Genomic DNA, 18117 nt, shown 5'->3' on the forward strand with positions numbered 1-18117 from the left:
TAAAAACTGGATCTGGTTTACTGACTGTAAAAACATGTCGATATCGGGATAGCGAAACATTATGGGAGGTTTTCCTTGTATTTTAAAGGCCACAAGTTCGTCTCGCTTAATAGCAAGAAGATCTACGTTTCAAAAAAGTTGGGGTATTTCTATGTTCTCTGTATGGAAAGACTTTATCTGGGAACCCTGATTTATTGCCAAAATACCCCCCAAAATTGCCCTTGATATTAACAGGTGATTAGAAAACTCACAAACACAAAGGAAAGCATTGGTACCTGCTGACGTTGGGGGTCGTCACTGGATTGGACGCGTTGCCAATGACACACTCGTCGCTGATTGGACTGAAGCACAGTCCGTCTTTTTAACCTTTTAACAGGCATATCAATTGGTACATTGTGGTAGGTTGACAGCATGCCAAGTGCTGTGCTTCTGTCCAATCAGTGACGAGCGTGTCATTGGCAGCGCGTCCAATCAGTGACGACCCCCAACGTCAGCAAGTACCTACCGTTTACATTGTCTCTGTGAATTTTGTGGCGTTTCCAGAATTTCCAGGTGTTTTCTGCAAATTTTGTAGTGTTTTGCACTTCCAGGCCACCGTCCAGGACCGTGAGTAAAAGCGATAAGGAACCAGGATGGAATATCTTATTATATGAGCGCAGCAAAATAAAGACCAACTCAGTACCTCGTTGAAACGTGCCACCAGGTCTTCCACTGCGTTGCTTCGCTGAGCGCTCTGTGTAGACATCGTGGGGGCTGACAGAGAGGCCCTGAGGTTTGGGTGGCGTCGAGTTTGACATTCGGGACTGCCCAGGTCACGGGTGAGGAAGCAGAGGTAGTCCAGGGGGAAGACCTGCACAAAGAACCACACTTCTTTTAAAAGAATAAATTTTTTTAACAATACAGTCCTGCTGAATAACTGAAGAGCAGTCTGCACAACTAATACTGAAGTTAAATTTAAGTTTTTAAAACTTTTAGTATTTTTCTTAATGGAAAAACTGCAGATAGTCCACACAAATATGTATAATCTTTTTCTTCCTACCTGCTGATAAAGCCGCTGCTCTTGTTCGGTAAGGATACAGGCGATCTCCTCGGGGAACTGAACAAGGTGACGCAGCTCGGCCAGCTCCTTGCTGATCCCGCTGACACTGGCAGGGAGAGTGCTGCTGCTGGTCATGCTGTTGGCCAGCTGACGTTCTGCAAGGACAGATTCAAAGAGGGGCAGATGTTTTGATTCCTACATGTCAAAACTGCTTTAATCATCATTTTAGAGCAGAGTAGGAAGAAAGGCAATTTATGAGTAAAGGAAATAAAAAAGGTTCCTTCTGATGTTGTTCCTATTCGGGATTTACTGTGGAGACTCAGGTCTTCTGATCCATGAGCAGAATATACCTGAGAACTATCTATCCCAACAGCACTAGATGTGGTCAAATTCACCCTCCAGAGGTAAACAGCTCTGGTCACCTGTTAGCGCCTGTGTTTAGATTTCAGTCCGATCTATTAGTCTGCTTACACATAAACACACACACACAAGTCTGCAGACGTGTCCTCATCTCTGCTAACAATGGACTAATAGATGGTTCCTACACTGGTGCCGGAGCTGCCAGGTAGACAGACTGTTCAGTGTTGAGATGAATACCACATAAACAGACCCTTCCAATTTAAGAAGTTCTTTTTCCAGGAGTTCCATCTGCAGTAAATGGAAGAAACTTTCAGATCTCATTTCAGTCTCCCAGGAAAGTTATGTAGTAGTTCAGTTTTACTTTTATGTGTTAATCATCTGTTATAGTGCTTGTCCCTGAAATGCGTGTGCTCATAACTTACAGTCTTTGGGTCAGGAATCTGCAGAGCCGGTAACGGGACAAGCAAAGTCGAAACGTTTACAGTGAAAACACTTCAATTATGCAACATAAAAATTTGACTCGAGAGGTGAAGAGTCATTTTCAAGATTTATATCTACTTTATTGTAGCATTTCTATTAGTTTTAACACTGAACTACTGTTATTTCAATAATCAATTCAATCAGATCAGCGGTTCTTATGTTAACCGTTTGCTGCTATATGGCCTTTGTGAGCACATTGGTTTTTTTTTTTATCTTTGAGAAGAGTAGGATTTTGCCTTTAACTGTCCGACGATAGCATGTTAGCTTATCCCTGACATCAACATCCAAAGAAGTTGGCACAGTGAGAATTTATTTGATTAGGCATGAGGAAAGCACCTGTTTTTCGAAAGGCATGACTTGGCGTGGACATTTTCTTTTTTCAAGAAATGCACAATAAAAATAACTTTTAATCAATAAAGTGGCAGATAAGTAGTGTCTAATAAGTCATACAAGTGATCAAAGATGGGTTACCTGCAAATATATTGCAGACTTCTTGGTTTTGGGCTTGCTTTCAAATATATCATCCAACAATAGTGAGTATTAGTGCCTTTATTGCTCAAGAAAAAGTTAATTCCCACCATGAAATATGACAATGCTTATGACTGGGTGAAGTACCTCTAAAGTGTTTGTTCAGTAGTTCAGTGTGTTAATTTAATGAGTTAGACATTGTCTATGGATAAACACCAGGAAAGCAAGGACATGTGAGAAGCAGTGATACGGGCCCTCTCTGGTACTCGTCAACTGTCATAAACAGAAACATACCTACCTACCTATCGAGCCCACTCCAGCACCCACACGTACACAAAACCTGTCCATGCATAAACATGCTGGAACTTAAAGGTTGTCCTTGGTAACCCTGGAGATGTGCAACAGGTCGGCATGGCAACAGCAGAGACTGCTCAGCGGGAACAAAACTTGCTTATTTACACAGTTTGATTTGTGGATCCGGTCTCACAGCTTCTGTAATGAACTCGGTGTGTGTGTGTGTGTGTGTGTGTGTGTGTGTGTGTGTGTGTGTGTGTGTGTGTGTGTGTGTGTGTGTGTGTTTGTATATCGACAACGCAGTGGCGTTGAGCAGAAGAGAGCCAGACAGAAGAGAAAAAGAAAAAGAATTAAAAAAAAATTAAAAAAAAAGGAAGATAGCCAGATTAAATAAAAGCACACTTGGAAAAACGGAGATAAGGTCAATGCAGGAAATGACAGAGCAGAGAAAATATTGATAAAACATAATTCACATGAATAAAAATATAAAAAAAGTCAGAGTAGGACGAGTGCAGAGCAGAAGAGAGATGGGAAAAGAAGGTGGAGATGATACAGCGAGGAAAAAAGGGATAAAGGGAATAAGTGGAAATTTTGCAGTTTACATTATGAAGCAGGTGTGTGCCATCTATCACGGTTAGAGGGACAACATAAACCACCCAATCCTTTAAATGTCCAACAGCAGGACGTGCTGCAAGTTATTAATGGTGCTTTAATAAACAGTCCAGGACCGAGCACATTTTTAATAGACACTTCTGCATTAAATAAAGCAGATTGAAAGCAACTGGATGGAGAAAAAAAAAGAAAAAGAGAAATGTGCTTGAAAGATTCTGACGTTCCGAACTTATAGAGAATAGGTGACCTGTAAATTTATTGTACACAAATAGAAAAATCTATTAATAATGCAAATCCCTGCTACTGTTCGAGAAACAGATAAAGCTAATCCAAATGCTTGTCATCTATTAGCTTTTCCCTTCCAAAAGGTCTGAAAATATTACTGTAACTGTAGTTAAAACCTCTTAAAACCTCTCAATGTAGGCTAAAACTACTGGGTTTTCCATCTACCAGCTAAATAGACCTCAGCTCCACGTGTCCACCCTGCGATTATTATTGCAAGCCGCCCTTGTGAAGTGGAAATTGAGACACACTCAAATTAGTCGCATGAAATTCATGATCATGCACAAGCATCAGTCATTCATTTATTCCTACTTTAAATGGTGGTGGTGGGGGGGGGTTACACGGGCAGACAAAGCTGTGACCCGCAACAATGAAGAAAAGAAAAAAAAAGATATTCAAAGAATAAATTAATTGCAAATGTGCATTAACGCTGAAAACAAATCCCCTGGCAGCCCCATCAAAGCAAATGTATTGCATCAATTCCCGTGGCTTTCGGGTGCGTTAGCTGCGTTCCCCTCACATTCTGACTGGAAAAGCTCATATTTACAGCTCGACTCAACTGTGACAACAAAACACGAACTCTGATTACTGGATGGAACAAGGTCTTGGATTCCACTGAGCAGAGTCTGTAAAGCTCATGAGGAAAAGGGTCCTGATGCGCTGCAGATCGTAAACACTCATCTGAGAAACAGTGATGAGTAATATCCAGCATGCAGCACTCCAACTATGCGACCAGAGGGAACAAGAGGGACTAATGGACAGTGTTGTCCCTGTGAGTCTCATGTAGAGGTTTAGCTGTCTACAAGGCAAATCCAAACACCTCACGGTGTTTCTGAAATGAACTTGAAATGCAGCAAATTAACTGAACATCCTTTTTAACCACTTTAAGGGAAGAAATATGAGGGTGTGTATGTGTGTGTCGGGGATGTTGATATAATAAAACACCAATATTGAACCAATATTCACCGGTTTAGAAGAATTCCTCTTCAGACCCCTCTATAAATCTGTGGTTTGCCAGAACATTAAAGTTGAAGCCAAAAACTGCAAACACTACCACTGGAAGAAACGCGGAAAGGCTGGAGCCAGGTTTCCTCTAAATTAGAAAAGCATCTTATTATGGATTTCTTTGACAGGTGAAAATCTAATTTTGACCTCCTCGGAACAGGCAACGGTTCATGGGCTTCGGGCACTTCCCTTCAAACAGGTTGCTGGCCATGGATGGGAATCAACTGGTTTAGACAATGACACTTTGTGTAGATGGCCTCTGTCTTCACCTTTTTCTTCTTCAGCTGTCTCATAACACCTTAAACCAGGGGTGTTGAACACATTTTACTTCAGGGGTCAAATGCATCCTAATTTCATCTTGATTGGGCTGGACCGGTACAACAGTGACGTAATAACTTTTAAATTGTCAATTTGGCACACAGTATAGGTGATGAAAATGTCTCTGTTTTCATAAAACCAAACAATTATTAAGGAAATGACTTAAATCTCAACATAAAGTCAATTTGAATGAAACCTTCTGCTAAAAAATAAAGTGAAAAGCCCCCAAAGAACTCCTAAAGTTGCTGTAAAGTGGATGTTATACAAACTCACCCGGACGGCATGGCTTTGAGTAATTACGTGGCTATCTTGCCTACAAAGTGGTCGCTCACCGTTGAGCACACCGAGGTCAGGGTCAAGCCCAAGGACATTTTCTCACATCGTTAATCAGACAGACAGCGGTCAGACCTCCAGCATTGGGATAGGAGGAACCACTATACTCATACCTTTTCAAACCTCTCTCTATACCAACAGTAGAGATTAGGATGCTTCATCAATCTTCATACCAATCAGCAAGGAAGTGAAATATTAGAGGACATTACTCAACGACAAACTAAACACAGATAGCAGGAGTTTTGGCCATTTCATTAAATGGGATGTGAGCTGTAAAAGACATTTAAAAATAAAAACATCAGCATGATGGTAAAATGGTTTAAATCTTCCATTTCAATTTTTACTGTTAACTTTATTCCTTAAGCAAACCGCCATTCATACCTATATCTAAAACTATTATAAGAACATTGAGTCGAGCACATGCAGTAATACACTGTTCCCACATGCGCGCTGAGAGCCGATGACAACCTCACCGCCGGGATATGTAGGGCACGCAAACAGGTGCAGCACAAACAGATTGTACCAAATGACTGTGAACAAATGAGTCCATTGAACCGGTGAGTACAAAATCATCACATATATAACATAAACCGTTCTCAAAATAGTATTGTTTGGGAGGTGGACACAATCTGGCTGCTTTTGTTTGCTCACCTAACAAAGATATAAATGCAAACAATAAGCTGAATAAATCTGAATAAATCATCTCACGTCAGTGCCTCGTGGTCTATCTTTTTTTTTCTTCTTTTTTTGGTATAGAAAAAAAACTAAATGTTCAAAGCAGAGTTAGCGCGGGTGTACATCAAAATCTAGAAAGGTCAAATAGACTCTTGTCCAAACAAATTCAGCAAGTAATAGTAAACAGAGTCACGCATATGCAACGGCAAACATAAACACACAGGAATACAGGGTGGAGGAACCCATAATACACAGACGGCGTCAAATCCTCAGATACAAAGCAGCAGAAGAAATAAACTGAGTGGTGACAGGACGGACTTGTCAGGGAGTTTTTCTTTGGAACGGATAAGCAAAGTCACAACCGGGAGCAGGAACAAATATGGCCTTTAAACATTAGAAACCTGCACAAAGAGAAAAGTTTAGTCTTATTGAGCGAATTGTTCTCCGTTGTCACAAAGAAAGAAACTTAGGATAAATCAATTTACCGTCAATTAACTTGAATCTACGACTCCACATGACTTGAATTGCCCAGGCTGAACATGTGAGTGTGTCCGGTTTAACTCACAAGGCGTGTTACTGTGTTCTCAGAGTCAAACAATACACACGGCGTATGTGACTTTCACTTTTACGATCTATCCAAGGGGAAGTTGCGGAGACACTGATGTTCTGTCATTGTGACAGTGATGGAAAATATTGGTAGTTACAGTGCAGAATATAAACAAAAGATAACAAGCTACAACAACAACAAAAAATCCCACAAATTCTAAATCATGCTCCGACATAAATGCATTTACACTAAATACAGTGATTTGATTATGTTGACGTTATTTCTCAGTGAAAATATAAATCTGGTTTTTGAACTAATAAGAAAAAAATGTAAAGTGAGTTTTTAAATTAATTACCTTTTTTTAATCAAATTAAAATTATCAGCCTATACGACGTCAAACATCAATTGATGTGAAGACACAATTTAATTTGTCCACATTTGTAAAAAGAGAAACATTTCTTAAGCAAAACAGAACATTTTTCTTCACTATCACACAATCAGTTCCACTGTGAGGTATTTCATTAAGAAACAACTATGTAAAGTGGTACATTGTCTCTGCACACAATACACACATGCAGACAGGCTTCACGAGAATCACAGGCGTCGGTGAAAACCAGAGTGAAGTTCACTTCACAGCAGTGTGAAGAGACCTGCAGCCACATTTCCTCTACTCACTGATCAGCTTCAGGTCCATTCTGTGAGCGTGCTTCATGGTTGCTGGATACGGCCGGCAACTCTGCCTCCCACACTGACAGTTCAGTGCCGGGCTGTTCGAGGTACACCCTTCTACATTTGGAGCCACCGGTCCTCCTGCACACTCTCTCTCTCTCTCTCTCTCTCTCTCTTCTCTCTCTCTCTCTCTCTCTCTCTCTCTCTCTCTCTCTCTCTCTCTCTCTCTCTCTCTCTCTCTCTCTCTCTCTCTCTCTCTCTCTCTCTCTCTCTCTCTCTCTCTCTCTCTCTCTCTCTCTCTCTCTCTCTCTCTCTCTCTCTCTCTCTCTCTCTCTGCTTCTCTTTTGCTCTCCTTCACTCACCTTGCCTGCCTCACAAGCAAACAGCTTTTCCTTGCTCTCTGGACTATATTTACTCTCTCTCTCTCTTTCTCTCTCTCTCTCCCCCCCCTTTCTCCCTCCCTCCCAGCTGACACTATACATAGTTCACAGCCGTGCGTTAACGTCGGTCGAACTACACTCTCCCTCTGATGCTGGGCTCCACGGTGGTGTAGTGGATACCGCTCTCGCCTCACGACCACAATGCCTCCGGGTTCGAGTCTGGGTTGGGCTTCCTGTGTGGAGTTTGCATGTTATTATGTTAGGTTATTTAGTCATCTAAATCAGTGATTCCCAACCAGGTGGGGTTCCAAAGATTCATGGGGGGGGATATAAAAAATTTTTTTTAATAGGCGAGTCGGCATTTAATTAATTTATGTCACAAAACTATGATGTACATGCATTCACATTAAAAGACCATTATATGTTTTCCATTCTGTGACTTTTGGGGTAAGGCTTTTGTTGTCAATGTGTTGTTGTTGTTTCTTTTCAGTTTTTTCTGTGCTGTTTGTTCTAAAACTAAAAAATCTATTTTAAAAAATGAGTTAAATATATATATATATATTTAAAAAAAAAAATTTCAAATAGTATTTAAGTGTCTGCAATATACACAGAGGCAAACTTGCAAAATAAGTAGCGGGGGAGAAAATGGCAGGATGTCAGGCTAAAGAGTAGCATTAATCAACTTTGTCACTTTTTGTTTTAAATTACCCTTAGATGTGAATTTGATTCGGTGTATATATCTGTCTCTCCGTATTTGCCGAGTGACAAGAAATTCACATGGATCGGTTCCAGTAACATGCGACCCCGAGCTGAATGAAGCGGTAGAGAAGATAAATGAATATTATTACTTCGAGACAGAGAATCTGAGGTTGACCTCTAAATCTTAAAATAAATCACTTTATCTCCATCGTCTTGTCTTGTGTTACACATATTTTAAAACAAATATGGTGGTGGATGTGACTTTTACAGGATAAAGTTCTTCTCTGTATGTTTTATTGAACTTCAAGAGATGAAATGCTCACTTAATTTTTTTTTTATGTGCATGGGTTCCCTTAAACCTTTATTGTTATGAAAGAAAATTGCCGGTTGAATGTATTAATATGTATTCAAAGAGCAAAAACATTTCAAAAGTTTGTTGTATTTCAAAACTTTACATACTGAGGCAAAACTAGACACAAAGTAAACTTATATTACTATATTCTTTCGAGTAAACGTCACATTGTGGCTGTTTTAGTGTGAAGGTGGCGTCACAGTAAAGAGTTATTATGACTTTATCATTATGACAAACGTCTGTCAATAGGTTTAACTCAGAGGTGATGTGATTACACTGCACATATCGAAAGTGACAGTAGCTCTGTGTGCTTGTGTGTCTCTACACTCACTCAGTTGAGTATATTTAGCAATAATGGCCAGACAAACAATACGTGTTCGTGCAATCCTTGAGAATTCCCTTCACGTCGATTCCCCACCACATTTTCTGTCAGTGAGTCCTAAATGCTCGCCCGCAACACAATGTACAATAAAATCTGGGAGGAAGAGAGAAGAAAGAAAGAAACACCCGTACTCAACTAGAGGGATGGCAGCCTTTAACTGTGCTGGGCTCTTTCCTCTTCAGTAGCACGGCTCAGTAAATTGTGCTATAAAGGAAATGATCTCAAGTAAATCCCTGAAAACACCCCCCACTTACAGTTGACATAAATACAGCCAAACCCCGGTGGTCTTTGGGAGAATTTGTGAGACTGTGTAAGCTTTGGGAAGAAAGGAGGCAAAGATGTAGGTGTTGTTTAACGTCAGAACTCATACATCACTATATATATATGTCACTTGTTTTACTATCTCAGATTCTGACAGCCTTTGAAAACAGCTGTATTGTGTTATGACAATATTTGTGGTACAATCAGATTATATGTACCATTTTTTGCAAATATTGAAAATCTGAAATTCAACCAAAACTTACTTTTTTCATTTATTAGTATATTTGGATGGGACAGTGCATATTAATGAACAGGCCATCTCTTCATGAGGTTACTGTAAATATGCCCGATTTAGCACAATGGTAATTTCCATCCGTTAACTATGGTTTTCTTGAAATTTATGGAATGTTTTTAATGTGTTTTGGGCAGTCTGCCGGACCAGTTATCGCCACTTTATATGTACAGCAAAGAAAGGGGTTCATCCCTTCAAAACACCCAGCAAATCAAACCCTGCCTGAAACTCGCGGTGTTTGAACTGACAGACCCCGTTAAGTATAAACAACCGCTTCCAATCGTCACCATATTCAGCAATGATTTACGATCTCTGTTTCTTGGTATCTTTATGGCTGCATTTAAACACCATTTGAACCCCTGCCGGCATGTGCCTCACTTGATGTTCTTCCACCACCAGTGGTTTGCCTTGTAGAAGTCTGCGGTGTACCCTTACACAGACATGTGCCAACTCCGGTTGTAAAATGTAACTTATCATCTTGGACACGTCTCCCCTGGCCTGCCTTTGAAAGTAAAGACCGATGCCACACTAAACTTATCAGTCATTCAACTATATTAAAACCAACACAATGTGTTCTGGTTATTCCGGTATTGGTGACACGTGAAGAAGGTTTATTAAAAAACATTGCCTCTCAGAAATACACCAAGGCGAGTCAGGATATGACACACTCGTCACTCTTTAAATTGTCAAGCGTGTCAAACCCTGCGATGGAGGTCTGCTCCATCTCCAGTGTCACAACATCAGTGATTTAAAAGATAGCTTAATTGAAAAATGGACAAGGCCAAACATGCAGTATTTCATGAGCGCTTCCATTTCTTACACTACTGCAATGAAAACATACAGTTTGATCGAAACCAACTAACTCTTTCACTGCACATGTAATTTTATATTTAAATTCTTTTTATTGTGTTCTTGTATGTTTGATTTTTTTTTCTAAATGCTAGAATTCAGTATTGCATACAGTATTCTTTTGGACTTTGAGTCACAATTCTTAAAAAAAATACATCATGAAGATGAAAAAAAAACATAGAAGTCCTTATTTTTCTATTGCCAAAACATAACTACATCATAGTAATCAAACACGATATGGACAGAGGTTTTCTTGAGGTTCAAGATCGTATGGACCGGCACATTTTTATATTATGTATTAATCAGTTCTGAATACATGTAGCCTGACCAGCCAAACTACAAAAAAAAAGTGATTTATAGTCTGTAAAATACAGTAGCTCATATGTACAATGTTGATTTGAAATTTTTGAAGTCTTTATTTGTAGTCTGATTCCTTCTTGAAAAAATAAACCCCCAAAAATCCAGATTTCTCCTGCTGCTGTGGCCTTAAAGGTATTCCAATACTACATTTTCAAAACTAAAAAACATTGCCCGTACAATGTAATGTCAAATTAACACTGGAATCAGTTTTAGTTTCCCGGTGTCTCTTATAATTTCAAGCTGGTTTTAATTCACTGCATCTTACAAATGACAGCAGTACAATGATCAAAAGAACTAGGAGTCTTAACTTCACATGTGAGTGACAACACTGGGTTAAATAAAAATTTAAAAAGAATGTTACCTAACTTACAGTTCTGACATTAAGGAGACCCAGAGCTCCATCATAAAGAAATAAGAGCAAGGAAGTGAGGAAGTTTTATTGTCTGGTTTTCCTCCGCAAGACGGGCGTCTTTACTTCAGGATGACGATAAAAGCATAAGAAAAAAACTAAACAAAAAGGAGACAATGCAGGGGCCTTTAGAGGCGCCATGCTCAGGAGAAATGATTTAATGAAGAGTTTCTTGTTTAAAAGGAGGTGAATAACACTATTTTAAAGCCAGTCATTCAAACTTTGAGCAATACAGCAACAATCTGTTAAAAAATCAGGGTAATAGGAAGACAGACTTCTTAATACTTCAGACGGAGCGGTGTAACACAATTCAGTAGTTGATAAATCTTTCCACTGAGATGAAAAGTATTAATTAGGACTGTACCATTACAAAAGCATGTTTGTTGTAAGGAGAACATTTGATTTTTATTTAGATGTCTGAGAAGATAAGGAGTGAGTTGTTCCTCCAAAACACTAACGAGAGAGAGAGAGAGAGAGAGAGAGAGAGAGAGAGAGAGAGAGAGAGAGAGAGAGAGAGAGAGAGAGAGAGAGGAACAATACCAAAAATGGGAAGAAAGCAATAACGGACCAACACTTTCCAAGTTTGAAACTTAAGTCGGAGCTTGCCTCAGCTTTCAGGATAATGACATGTCTTGCATGAGATCAGATAATTACTTTGACCCCGTAGCTTTACTCGACACAGATCGGACTTTCTCAAACGATTTGAGACCTTTCGCGGCTCAGCCCCGCATCTTTTAGTCCCGCTCTAAGTTTAAAACTTTAAAAAGAGGTCAAACTCTTCGACGGCGTTTAGAAATCATGTTCACCTCGGGAGATGCAATCTGCCCTGTGGCACACTGAGCATCAAATCAGTCACAGGTGGTTTCCAAGCTTGAGATGTAATGCTTTAGGGAAAGAAAAAAAAAAAAAAAAAAAAAGATAGATAGAAAAATGCAGCTTTGGCTCAGAATCCAACAATGTTGTTGTGATACACGAAGCTCAGTAACTGCACCGCTTTAGCTGGTGGTTCCAATAAAAATTCAACAGAGGAGCCTTCCGTGCTATCAAAGCCTCGTCCTGCCAAGTCTTCTGAGCCGTTATGCGCGCGTGTCTGTTTCAATTCAGTTTCCTGCAAGACCGATTACAACAGAACAGTGTCATGTTGAAGATATGCACTCAGTGTGTGTGTGTGTGTATGTGTGTGTGGGATAGTGTCTTTATGAAGCAAAAGAAAAAAGAAAAAAGAAAAAAAAAACTTTCCTGATTAACAAAATTGATAATAGAGGTAGTCGAAGTGAAGGAAACACTGAAATGAAAGTTTAGTGTGCTTCTGAGCAGATGGCTCCTTATCTTAACAGAGACGGCCTGTCCACTGGCCCGCAGTCAGTTGAACGTCGGGATCGCCTTACATTTAAGTCAAACATAACCTGGTTGTAGAGTAAGTGGATTGTTACCAGCTGAGCAACAACCTCACTGGTTGGTTATGAAATCATAAAGGTTAAAAAGAGCTTTTCACCGAGGTAGCACACGCACAATTGAGATGGAGTTCACCGAAATGTGCATTTCGTTCTGATGCGCGTCAAACGGGTGTCGAGAGGTGAAGAGGAGGGCAGGTTTAGAATAGAGTTTAAAGTAAATCTGCAGGAAATTAATGGAATTCAATGTGTGCATGCATATGGGCGTGTGTGTGAGTGCATACGGATGTGTGTGCGCGCACGCTCACTTGTTTGTTCTATACAATTCTGCCTGCACACTGACTCATGAGGACTCATGTCACCATGGAGACAAAACTGAAAATCCCCATTAGAGAAATCAATACATCTTGAAGTGAAGATGTGTTTTGTCGTCAGGGCTGCCTGTCGGGGGGGTTAGTATAAGTTCAGGTTTAGGATTAGGCAAATGGTAACCTGCAGGAATCTCAGCTGAGATATTGTCCCACTAAAGCATGAAACCATTACATGCGTGTGTGTTGACTTAAATGTGTGTTTGAATTGGAGAGAGAGAGACCAAGAGAGAGAGAGACAGACAGACGACCACTGGGATCAACCACAGACCCTAATCGACCCAGATCCTGCTGCGGATAAGAAGCCATGTGGGAAAACAGCAAAGAGAAAACGAAAGAATAGAACAGCAGACCACGGGAGAATAATGAGAACTCCTGTAGTGTTTCTTTCACTTTTCAACCAATTCATAAACCTCCATTCACTACCTTTTGAGCAGATTTAACAGCTCATTATCACACCGGCTTTTATTGCAGAGCACTGGTGGAACACAACATTCCCCTTATGTGCTGAGGAATAAACAACCACACTGTCTTTAAATCTTTAAATCTAAATCTCCATTTCTATGGCGCTAACTGACTGCGTCAAACCTAATTTAGAGTTGAGATCAGATCCAGAAGTATAACGCTCACCTTTCAGCACGCCGTGGCCGTTGGGGCACTGAGGCAAAGGGAAGGGAAGAGCGGAGCGGGCGCCGAGGGCAGTTGTGGCCTCGAGCAGGGCTCCGGTGAGCAGGGAGCAAACCGATGTCCTCTGACCACACGCTCGATAAAACCTACAATAAAACAGCGTCCACAAATATGGTCTGAATCGCTCATGTCAAGCACAGTGGATATATCACTGAAAAGCATCGGTCAGCCTGTGTTTGTTTAGAGGAAGTAACAAGCTGCCTGCGGAATTAAAGTATTTATAAGTAATCTCAGTGGAAAAGGTTAACGCATTTGAAATAGTGCCTTTAGCTGATAAAACATCCCAGACATGAGCTAATAGTGAAAAAATTAAGTATTTGAATGAGGAAAGACAATTTATGAATAAAATTAATGCGAGATAAAGATTCAGCCAAACCTGGGTGGATGTGAAGGATGATGATGGCAGCCGGGGCTCAGATCAGGTCTGGTTGGACCCGATCTGACAACGTGAGATGACCCGGGTGGCTCGCTGAGACGGACGCATCCAGGACCGGACAACAGGAGCTTTTTGGCAGGATGAATCAGATTGACGTCTGCCCTGTCCGGCACATAGTTATCAATCTGCAAACCAAAAGTAAAATTCAACTTTGTAATACTTCCAGGTAGAATACTCACACCACCCTACAGTATTTTCCTATCTGGATGTGGAGGTTCAATTTAAATGAAAAGCCAGGAGGCCGATTGAAAACATGACATGGAAAAAAGAGCAACTCATCTTTATTAGCTTTATCACACAATGAAGTAAAAGAAAATCCACTTTTGTCCGAGGCTTGTTCGACTTCCGTCCTCTTAAACAACATTAAAATCTCATCGTCATCAGAACCTGTGGTTGTTCTCAGAGGCAATTTCCTCTTGAAAAGACAGAAACCCAAGTGTGAGACGAAAAGCGTCAACAGACGGAAATGAAACTGAGGCAGAAAAGGTGAGAGACAGGTGCGGACAGCAGAATGATAGGAGCAAAGAGAATAGATCGAGAGGCCATAGACAGAAGCGGAGGGAGAAAAGAGAGGAATCAATAAGGAGCTCTAACCTAACAAAAATGCTGACTTCCGAGAAAAACGCTTTGTATTCGCAATCAGAATCCAGCTCACATGGAAAGAAACGCTTATCTAAAATGATGGGCTTTTCCTCTGTCCTTGAATGACCCTGGAGACGAGCCCTTTTGGCACGGATTTCAGAAAGAAGCCATTAAGGCAAACATTTTGCAGCCTGATAAGTGGGCACTTATGCCTGCAGCAAGGAGGTGGGTATCACAAAAATGGATAAAATCAATAGTGGTGACAAAGTGCAGAATGAGTACAATGCAAGTTTAATGAGAGAATACTGCCCGGATTTAATCAGCCGAGGCTATCTGTGCTGCTGTGGTGCTAGGGAAACGACCAGGTGACTTTTATCCCTCAACCTTTTTTATATAAGGCACATGAGAAGCTATGATTAGCCTTTAGAAAATGCCCTGAGCATTAAATAATGACGGATCTGCTCTGGCATAGTTTTCACACACAGTATATCATAGTACACGGCCAACGAGTTGTCATAATGGGACGGGTTTCCTGCGTGGGGTGTTGGCCTGGCTGTTGTCAGATCTGGGCCCTCCCCGGGGGAAAGGCGGCATCCCAGCCTGCACGTTCGGACGGTGAAAGGGTGAGGGCCGATTGCACCGAAACACGATTGTCGGTGCAGGAATCTCCTCGACACTCTTTCATTCCAACAAGCCAGAGGCAGAATACGATCGGACTCATTCACACCAGAGTGACTGTAAAGACACCAATGGACGAGGACATTCACTGTCCAGCATTTCTTGGAAAAAAGCTTTTTTTTTTTTTTTTAAGGAGTATCTAAGGTTGGTGCCTGTTTAGAAAGTCTATGACATTCCCTGCATATTTTTCAATTAAATATGGGGATGAAATCCATGCCACACATGCTTTCTCATCCTCTGTTCTGAATGTCGCTAAGACTTCCAGTTAATTAGATGAGATTCTTGGTTTTCCATTAAAAGAGAAGTATCCATGATACTTAACATCGTATGAAGATTTGAGAGTGAAGTATCAAAGCAACAAGCAAATATAATGAAAACAACACCAAAGAACACATAACAGATTTCATATTTACTGATTAGAAACCATGCGGAGTGCAGATATATATTCAGTCAGCTAATTGGCTTGAATATGATTGCGAGAAATGTCAATGGGAACTATTTTGATCCTCATTTTCAGTCACTGGATCACTTTCCTGTTATTCTAGTGTTAACGTACACTAAAGTTTTGGTCGGACAAACCAAGATATATAAAATTACATAAACTTTTCTGATGAAAGTAGTGGAATCCTTTTTCTTAGTTGATTTTCTAGAGGTTAGAGATCTCTGTATTTGGACAACCAGCAAAGATAAATAAATATTGAACCCATGTAGTCTGATTGATGTATGTGAACCTTTGAAAGGCCCACCTTGTATTTTATAGGACCTAAAACATGTATCACTAACATATTGGTGCAAGATACCACAGCACACCTTCAGAGGTCTAGTGTACCTCATACTTTGACCAGACAGGACTGTTTGGGCCTTGACATTATTAGGCAGGTGGTCTTAATGTTATGGCTGATCGGCGTAAGATCGGTGGAAGGCACCCGAGGCTTTTCTTTCTTTTTTTTTTTTAGATTCGATAAGATTTCATTTGACAGTTTATCCTTCTTAACAGTAACTGTAACCGTACTGGTTTTCACTCACATTAAGTGTCTTTGATCAACACAAGCAGCTGTCCATCCACAATCACACACACAAACAAACACAAGCTCACAACACAGCACTCGTTGCAATGTATCGTTGTTGCTCAGTCGAAAACTAAAACACACACACAGAAATGAGAATTTGGGAGTGACATAACAAGCCTGGCCTAATCATACCTTATTAAAGTAAACAACTAACCACATTAGCAGAATTATTTTTGTTCTTTAAAATTCTGAGTAAACTTAAAAAAAAACAAAGTTCCAATATCACAAATAGAATATAATCGTTTCTTTTTTGGAGCCACAGTGGCAGCTGGGGATTAATTGTACTTTAGCTGAGTTACTTAAGTGCAGGCCTTCCAATATAAATATATATTCTTCTTCATGGTATATTAGAGTCGTAATAGTAGTGATAGAGCCACTCAGCCCACTGGGGAGAACTGCAGTTCCCACTGGAACAGGACTGGATCTCATGTTACACTGTGTGCGTTCAGGAAATGCTAATGGCCTAAGCTCAGTATAGGGAAACTGTAATTGCTGTAGGCAGCTGCACTAACTCAGCTCAACATGAACTAAATGTCTTCTTCATAATATCAGTATCAGCTGATGTTCATTTTAAAGTTAAATAAAGGGATCAAATGTGTCTGACTGGTTAAATCCCACTAGCATAAACACTAAAGGCCCGGTGAACTAAACAGAAAGAAAGAAAGAAACTCAAAACTCACTGGTACATCTTATTAAATATTGTGTTTTAAGTCTGCAGCTGTAGACAGGACATGACATAACTGGCCTTGTTTGATCTTGTCATTCAAATCTTGAAAATGTGAACTAGTAACATTACCAGTTCCTAACTCCGTGAACATAGCAGTAAAAAAAAAAATGTGGAGGTGATATTTATTACAAATGAGTCATCGTCAAAAAAATAAATTACAATCTCACCAAACTGGCGACATTGTAAAATATGAATATCATGTGTGCCTAGAACACCAAGTTCCATACATTAGCATTTTGCATCTTATACAGTTCTGCAAATACTCTTCAAATACAATAATGGGAATTAGTATTAAGAATTAAATTAGTAAAATGATCTCGGAGAGTGATAATGAGTTACCGCAGTACTTAATTAGTTACCATAGTACTATCTAGCAAATGACAATATTACAGAGAACAATAATTCTAAATCATTAACCCAATTTTTAATTTAAAAGCAAATATCTCTCACAATATTATTCACTTTATTATTCCCAAAACTAGATAAGGCCTCCCCTTTAAAATCCAACCTTTAACTTTGACCACATCAAGATGGTGTACTTGATCGGACTGTCCTGTGTGGACTTATGATCCAAGCCATACAGTCACTTTTGCAGTATACGATAATAATGAAGATACCCGATATCTACAATGACATGTTGCCTTAATCTGACATCCGATAACTCAACATGACCTCCAGCTATGACCAAGTTGGCCATTAGGCCCGATTAGCACCATGTTGGGTAATTTCTCTGCCTGGCAACAGCCCGTTCTGGAAGCGGATTAGCGAGGGCCACCGGGGGTGGGGGGGTGGGTGGGCACCACTCAGACCACTGAACTTTGAGCTGGAATGCTCACACACAAGGACGCATACATATCCATACGCATGCTGAAGTCGAGACGTGCAAGCGCATTGTGAGTCATGCCGGCACAGTTATGTATAACACAGGCAACACGTAGAGCATGCATGAGAAAGCAGGACACTGGAGAGGCTCAAACCGTCTCCATGAAATCCAACCACCCACATCTTGAACTCTTCACTTTGATGTCCCCCGAAACCGCCACATATTCCCACACCGACACCATGACCCCACAGCAAGAACCACTTTCTCTTACGTATACATAGACACG

At 40.4% G+C, this 18117-nt stretch overlaps 1 protein-coding gene across 1 annotated transcript in view; it reads right to left on the reverse strand.

Annotated features, from left to right (window-relative positions):
* The window catches only part of plce1 (phospholipase C, epsilon 1), a gene marked incomplete at its 5' end in the record, with an annotated part of 68672 nt that overhangs the window by 30848 nt on the left and 19707 nt on the right, over window positions 1-18117 (reverse strand). Inside the window, 4 exons of the mRNA XM_080479507.1 lie at window positions 683-850; window positions 1040-1194; window positions 13459-13601; window positions 13892-14076. Of these exons, the coding sequence (XP_080335633.1) occupies window positions 683-850; window positions 1040-1194; window positions 13459-13601; window positions 13892-14076 (651 nt within the window). The remainder of the gene's footprint in view (window positions 1-682; window positions 851-1039; window positions 1195-13458; window positions 13602-13891; window positions 14077-18117) is intronic.

Source organism: Lipophrys pholis (assembly GCF_963383615.2).
Source record: "Lipophrys pholis genome assembly, chromosome: 1".
Classification (NCBI taxonomy): domain Eukaryota; kingdom Metazoa; phylum Chordata; class Actinopteri; order Blenniiformes; family Blenniidae; genus Lipophrys; species Lipophrys pholis.